General features: G+C 43.3%; 3 protein-coding genes across 3 annotated transcripts in view; 2 read left to right on the top strand and 1 right to left on the bottom strand.

Annotated features, from left to right (window-relative positions):
* The window catches only part of LOC109463666 (antigen WC1.1-like), a 4262-nt gene extending 3945 nt beyond the window's left edge, over positions 1-317 (top strand). The window contains exons 8-9 of the mRNA XM_019760520.1: positions 71-247; positions 288-317. Of these exons, the coding sequence (XP_019616079.1) occupies positions 71-247; positions 288-317 (207 nt within the window). The remainder of the gene's footprint in view (positions 1-70; positions 248-287) is intronic.
* A 715-nt stretch (positions 318-1032) lies between these two features.
* LOC109463665 (complement C1q tumor necrosis factor-related protein 4-like) lies at positions 1033-3568 on the top strand. Its single transcript, XM_019760519.1, has 3 exons — positions 1033-1567; positions 2885-2922; positions 3378-3568. Exons 1-3 carry the CDS (start codon positions 1137-1139, stop codon positions 3566-3568), a joined length of 660 nt encoding a protein of 219 aa, XP_019616078.1. The 5' UTR covers positions 1033-1136.
* Positions 3569-6445: 2877 nt separating this feature from the next.
* Positions 6446-7500, bottom strand: part of LOC109463664 (delta-type opioid receptor-like) — a 9553-nt gene continuing 8498 nt past the window's right edge. The window contains exon 3 of the mRNA XM_019760518.1: positions 6446-6638. Within this exon, the coding sequence (XP_019616077.1) occupies positions 6446-6638 (193 nt within the window). The remainder of the gene's footprint in view (positions 6639-7500) is intronic.

Below are 7500 nucleotides of genomic sequence, written 5' to 3'. Positions count from 1 at the left end.
TAGTAATACTGCTCATAGTCATCTTTGGTATCGATAGATGATATTGTGTGCTTTATTTGTCGCGAAATAGGCGACCCTAAGTGCATCAATTGGAGACGATAACGAGATCATCTGGCTGGATGACCTGAACTGCCTCGGGAACGAGACCTCTCTGTCCCAGTGTGCTCATAATGTCTGGGGAAACCACAACTGTAAGCACGAGGAGGATGCCGGAGTCGTCTGCTACGGTATGTCAGCTCTTTTTAAGGTTGTTGAACATGTTATTAGTTTTATTGCCTCCGGGGTAGGAGACATCCTTCAGCGAAAGGGCTTTGTGAGAGATTTAGATTTTTATGTTCGCAGCTGTTTCTCGCGTTTGGGCGGACGGATTCTTTTGGGACTCGGTATATGTTTTGCTTTTGGGCTGCAGATGATGCACGTTCTTTTGTTTTAATTGTATATGTGTTTTCGAGCGTGAAAATGGTGCCTTTTGGTGGCCCCAGGACACCCCTTTGAGCGCGAAAGTTGTCGCGACCGTTGACCTTTGGCGTGTGTCAGGTATGGGTCGGTCTCGTCCACGAAGCTGACCTCTCGCACAGTGGGGTGTGCGGTCTCGATAAATTCTTTGTTTAAAACCCTAGTCCTGCGGGGCCCTGAGGCGCGCAACAATTGTTGTTGTGCACATGCATCTTCTGTATGCGAGGCGCAACAGTTGTTGTTTGGAGGGTATTTTTAGTACGCGTTCACAGGACGCGTGATCGGTAACTTCCGGGTGGGCCAATGGGTCAGGGTCAACGTCCTCTTGCGCAATCTTTGTTTTGGATGTTTTCGGCGTATATTACGACTTCTTAACTTACAAATACTGCGATATACTGTCTCAGACGTTCTCGACCTGCATTTTTACCGTGGGTACATGTTGTGGGCTGCAGATGAAAATGTTGACCTCAGTTTCGGTAGTATGGGGAGGGCTACCTGCGTCTTTCCCTCGATTTACCTGCAAAAACGTCACAACCAGGAAAGCTAAATCTCACACATAAAATTCAGCACCATCAACTATACATAACAAACAACATGTAAAAATATCCACTAAAACCCTGGAGGTATAAAATCTCAGATTTTACTTGTTTACAAACTTAAATCGACTTGGAATTGACATCATGTTAAGTTTTTTTGTTAAGGACTTATTTTATTCCCGACGCCCTACAGACTGGAGGTCAGGATTCTCGGCAGGCCTCAGCAGCACGATTAGCTCATCAGAGACTAACGTCATCTTCAACACCATCGACGCCAACATCGGTGGCCACTATGACCAAACCTCCGGGAAGTTCCGGGCTCCAATCGACGGATACTACATGTTCTTCTTTACTGGTCACATACAGTCGAGTAATAACATGTACATAGACCTCATTATAAACGACTCAGTGTATAAGGATAAGTGGGTGTATGATCAGTATAACACGGATAGCTACGACACTGCTAGTAACAGCATTATCTTGCACCTCAACATGGGAGACGAAGTTAACCTCAGGCTGCACAGTGGCTACTACTTGTACGGTAGCAATCGCTCTTCCTTTTCTGGGTTTTTGTTGTCTGCCGTTTAGGCCCACAACATGTTTAAAACACGAAAGGTCGCAGATCAATGCTGTGTACATGTGCACGTATGTACATGAAAATGACATCTTTGATATGTCCAGAAAAGCATATCATCCCAAGAGTTTCGTGTCTGTTTCTTTCCTTTCTGTCCTCGTTGTTTTAACTAGGTACATTAATTGCACAGTCAAAGCTTCTCGTTTTATATTGCTTTTAGAACGCTAGTATAATTCATTCTATTATCACTCACACCTCCCTCGTTAGGTTAATTTGCGGCTAGGCTCAGCTGACCATTTGAATAGTATTGACTTTACGCGATGTTTTCAGCTCTGAAAGAGGCGCTCATATTAGTGAAGTTACAGTGATTTCTTGGTCTCACCGACATTCAATGCAAGTTTGCTGACTTTGTTACAGTCCATGGCCGCGGGTCGTCAACGATGTGCTTGTGCTACAGTAAAGGTAATAGTTAGTTGGGGCGTCGTGCAATCGGACAGAACCCCCCCCCCCCTAGTTACTGAAGGCTATCATTCCAGCCCTCGCCTATCTTGAATTTAGACCGCGTCGCGTTAATTTTTAGTTTTATCTCATCAAGTACGCGTTACTAATACGTGGAAGGACAGTAGCTGCAAACACACCACTGGCAGAAATAATTACTCAAGACTATTTTTCATGAGGAAGAAAATAATGATATTCACAATCCAAAGCCTTCGTGAAATATAAGTTCCATAATGACGTTAATACTCATGAAGAGCAGTCAAGAATGTGTGGCAGCATCTCACGAAAGGTATATGACACTCACTCAGTGGTCCCATCTAGGTATCTCTTCTACAAAACACCGTTCATCACATATCTCTCCACGGTACTTTTACAATTGACATTTCACAAACTGAGAATCTGACACTTGTATAACACATCCACCGATGTTCAACAAAGTAGGAATGAAGGCTAATTTTTCCCGTGGGTAAGCTTCACGTTACGAACATTATAAATGACGATTCATCGTTTTGATAAAAATCAGTGCAGTGTTTCATATGGCAGGACATAAATCCGTGTTGATTATAATCTTATGGTGTTTCTTATTCATTAGTATATATCCCTCGTCAATATAGACATTGAAGCTTGGATATATACCTTTGGAACATCACATTATGTACAATAAGAATTGCACTTTGTAAATTTTGCGACTACCAGTGGTACCTAAAACGACACGACATGAAGACAATATCGGTCTTACTTGGTCATTTCTATTCACATGTAAATATGAGATAGCCAAGAGTCTAAAAGTGTTGCAAAACGTACCATCATGAATTACCAGACAGATTGAAGAAGCCAACGCAGTGTGTCGTCAGCTTGGTTTGCACCACGCAGAGGAGGTAAATGCGATGTATACTTAATTTTTGCTCATGGGTGCAATTTAAAACTCTGGAACAATCCTAATACACGCATATCATCTAAATTGTATTGGAATAATAATATTGCCATTAGTTAATGACCATAGTTAGCATTTGTCAAAAAAATTAGGCAACCCAAATTGCATCCTATGGAGAAGGGACTGGGAACATCTGGCTTGATGACCTGAACTGCCTCGGGAACGAGACCTCTCTGTCCCAGTGTGCCCACAGTGTCTAGGGTGACCACAACTGTAAACATGAGGAGAATGCCAGAATCGTTTGCTACGGTACGTAATAAGCTCTTCTCAATCTTGTTGTCGAATTTGAGTAATAAATGTCATTGAACAGCACGGATGACCGTATGCTAATAAAAGCTTCAGTTTGAAGGAAGCTTATCCATTTCTACTTCCCCCAAAGGCTGGAAGGCTGGCTTCTCGGCAAGTCTCAGCAGCAGCATTGGCACGTCAGAGACTGACATCATCTTCAACGTCATCAATATCAACATCGGTGGCCACTATAACCAAACCTCCGGAAAGTTCCGGGTTCCACTCGACGGATACAACATGTTCTTTTTCAATGGTTACACATACTCTACTAATGAAATGTAGATCGATCTAATGATAAACAACTCATTGTATAAGGATAAGTGGGTGTGGGATGCTGGCAGCGGCAGAGATACTTACGACACTGCTAGTAACAGCATTGTCTTACACCTCAACATGGGAGACGAAGTGAACCTCAGGCTGCACAATGGCTACTACCTGTACGGTAGTTATCGCTCTACCTTTTCTGGATTTTTGTTGTCTGCCGTTTAGGCCCAAAACATGTGTAAAGACACCAAAGGTCGAAGATCAATGTCATACACTTGTGTACATGAAAATGACCTCTGTAATGCTTAGGTCACATTTGAAACGGCGCCCGTTCGGCATGTCCTCGGCGTAGACGCCGGCCGGCGTCATGACGCCGAGCGTGCGCCGTACTGTCAGGGTCACAATTAAATGTTCCTTTTAATACGGCTCCCTGTCGGGGCCTGCTTGTGCTCCGGCCTGCGGCTCTCATTAATATTCATAAACTTTTGCGGCCGGTTTCTGTCAGGGACCCGTCCGGTGCCCGGTCAGTCGCCCGTCTTGACCCGTGCGGCGTGTGGTAGGGTGCCGACCGGCTCTTACAGTTCGGCCGGGCAGCTGTCAGGTCCCTGGCGGGTTCCTGGCGGGATCCCGACGGGCTCCTCTCGTGTTTTTGAGCAGGTACATATATAAGCGCTGCACTGCCTGCTACCGTTCACTTCAAGTAAAGAGTACACGTCAAGTAAAGAGTAGACTGAAGTTGGCGATGCAGCGTTCAGTGCAACCTGCAAACAACTTACAAGCCCGTCTGAGATTGAGATTGGTGACAACCTACATGTAGGTCTTCTGGCATTGGTAGCTGAAGAAGAGAGGCAGGCAGAACTGGTGCGTCGCAAAAGTAACCGAGGGCCTACTCTCGAAAGTACTTCAACAGTGACGCAGGAAGTACTTCAGCAGTGACGCAGGAAGTGTGTCGTGGCAGCTCCTTGCTATTGAGCAATAAAACCACTGAATATCGTTACTTCTGTTGAAATTTGGACTGAAAATAAATGCCAATAACTTCTGATTCCATTTTATTACGAAGGCATATGATGTAACAAGAGATAATGTCAGACACATTCTATTCCTGTTATGATCTGTTTTATGAAGTTGGCAAGAGAGCCGTGCCGGCTGTTTTCCCTTGCCCTTCGACATTCTGACACACAAATACAAGGTGTAACACACACAAGTACACGATGTAGCACACACGTGGTGAACTGTGCGACGTAGTCTGAGGCAGGAGTTTATATATGCTCCCTATAACCCCCTTTTCCTGACCATCTGATGCACTGATCAGCACATGTGACGTCATAATCTTAGGCAGATGCCTGTTCGGCCGCCCGACGGGTCCCGGGCAGTGAGGTTACGGCGTCGCTTCGGCGTATTTCGCCGAACGGGGCCCGAAGTGTTTTTAACTCTGAGTTAAAATCGATTCGGCGACCGCGCGGGGCCAAAAATAGGCCGGCAGCCGTCGGGAAGCCCACCGGTCTCCGTCCAGGTCCCGTTCGGTAGTGCCAAAAAACACGCCGAACACGCGCCGAGCGGGCCCCTTTCTTGAATTGTGACCTAAGCATAATGTGTGCAGGAAAGTAAATCATCAAGGCAAGACTATCGTGTCTGTGTCTTTCCCAGTTGTCAAAGCTGCTCATTTTATATTGCTTTGAGAAGCATTTGCGCTAGTTGAGGTATACTTCATTGTATCAACACTCACAACTCCCTCTTTAGGTTACTTTGCGGCTAGGCTCAGCTGTCCATCGCTCACAATGGTTAATTGGTCTACTGTGTTTTTTTTCGCGTGCTCATCGTCATTCAATGCGAGTTTGCTGATTTTGGTTTGTTTGAATCGCTTGCGCTACAGTATACAGTTATATTCCAGGCGTCGCGCTATCGGACAGAAAAAAAATCTTCCTAGTTACCGAAGACTATCACAGTTCCAGCCACCGTTTTTTTTTTAAATTTACAACGCGCGTCGCGTTTTGTTTTAACTCATCAAGTACGGGTTACTAATACGTGGAAGGACAGTAGCTGCGAATACACCACTGGCTGAAATAATTACTCAAGACTATTTTTCATGAGGAAGAAAACAGATATTTACAATCCAAAGCCTTCATGAAATATAAGTTCTATAATGACGTTAATGCTCATGAAGAGCAGTCAAGAATGTGTGACAGCATCTCACAACAGGTATATGTCACCCACTCAGTGGTCCCAGTTAGGTATCTCTTCTACACCATTTATCACATATCTCTACACGGTACTTTTACAATTAAGATTCCACAGACTGAAAATCTGACACTTGTATCAAACATCCACTGATATTCGACAAAATATAGGAATGAAGACTAAATTTTTCCGTGGGTAAGCCTCACGTTACGAGCATTATAATTTATCGTTTTAAAAATAATCAGTGTAGTGTTTTTATGACGGCACATAAAGCCGTGTTGATAATTATCTTATGGAGTTTCTTATCCAGTAGTATATTCCCTAGCCTTGTCAAAATAGACATTGAAGATTGGATTTATACCTTTAGAACATCACATTATGTACAATAAGAATTGCACTTTGTAAAATTTACAACTACCAGTGGTACCTAAAACAATACGACATAAAGACAATATCGGTCTTAGTTGGTCATTACTATTTACATGTTGAGTAAATGTGAAGTATCTAAGAACGTCTAAAACTGTCGAAAATACGAACCATGATTTTCAAGGATCAAATTCCTTTATCAATTTGTACATGTAGGTAGCCAAGGAATTTTATTACCAGACAGTACAGTTTCTGTCACTAGCTAATCAAACTATGGCACATACTACAATGTACCTCATTTACATATCCAACATGCAACACTATCATAAATGATAGCCATACACAAAGTTTTTAGAACCCCTCGTCCCGCCCTGCCCGCTGTCTCCGTGGACAGGACCGCCCGGTAGTACGGAAGGCCAGCGGTGACCGGCCCGGCCACTCTATGACGTGGTTCGTGCGGAGAGTGGACATCTCTATAGCGGTGGTGGCTGAAGTGGCGGACTGGACACTGGTCAGATCACGGCGGTTACCTCTTCGTGATGCCCTGAAAAGCAATAAAAAGGCAGTGAATGTGGCTATATCATGGGTAGACATGGAGTAAAGACTTTATTTATTACAGAGAACTTTATTGACACAACAAAAGCACAACGACTGTCGTTAGGTCTTGACTAGACATACATACAGACACGTGGGTACCAAAGAATTGACCAACGTACAAGACTATAGATGAATCAACTCATATGATGAGAAAAGTACAGGATTGATGTCACTGTTTATATGTCATAATAAAGATATGCTAAAGTGCTTCAATGCTTTAAAATCTGTTTTGTCAATTAAAATGTATCAGTTAATTGTTTCTGACCAATCTACGTATTGACTGATTTATACGATATGCATATGGGAATCGTACTTTCAAGACAAGGGACAATATTTCTTTAAGGAACACCAAGAGGCAGATTTAGCTGAAATTGTGTCCCCACGTTAAAACAAGTTACGGAACTAAAATGTGCCAATTTGCAATTCAACACTTCTGACACAAATGATAAAATACCATGAACATGACTGGCCAACCGTGTACAGTACACAGATAACAAAACCCCCACAGTGACAAAAGCCTTTCATATTTTGTCTCTGAAGTACTTTGAAGAATCTACTCCATCAAAGGGACCAAACGCTAATGCGCTATTTTTCCATCACTTTTAAGTATATACACCTATGAATCTTTCTATGCACTCTTTGGGTTTGTCCTGGGCCGACCTCTTTGTACTTGTACCCGACGCATATCATCGGTAGGACATTTATCAACACAAACTCTAATATAAGCTGACATGGCTTATATTTATCAAGTGTGATCAAGTACATACTGTATCCATAGATATTACTGAATCCCTCAGAAACAAGTTGAA

This window comes from Branchiostoma belcheri, unplaced genomic scaffold, assembly GCF_001625305.1.
Source record: "Branchiostoma belcheri isolate BF01 breed outbred unplaced genomic scaffold, Haploidv18h27 scaffold13, whole genome shotgun sequence".
NCBI classification, from domain to species: Eukaryota; Metazoa; Chordata; class Leptocardii; order Amphioxiformes; family Branchiostomatidae; genus Branchiostoma; species Branchiostoma belcheri.
Note: the sequence above shows the minus strand (reverse complement) of the source record. Positions and strands in the feature narration are given on the sequence as shown.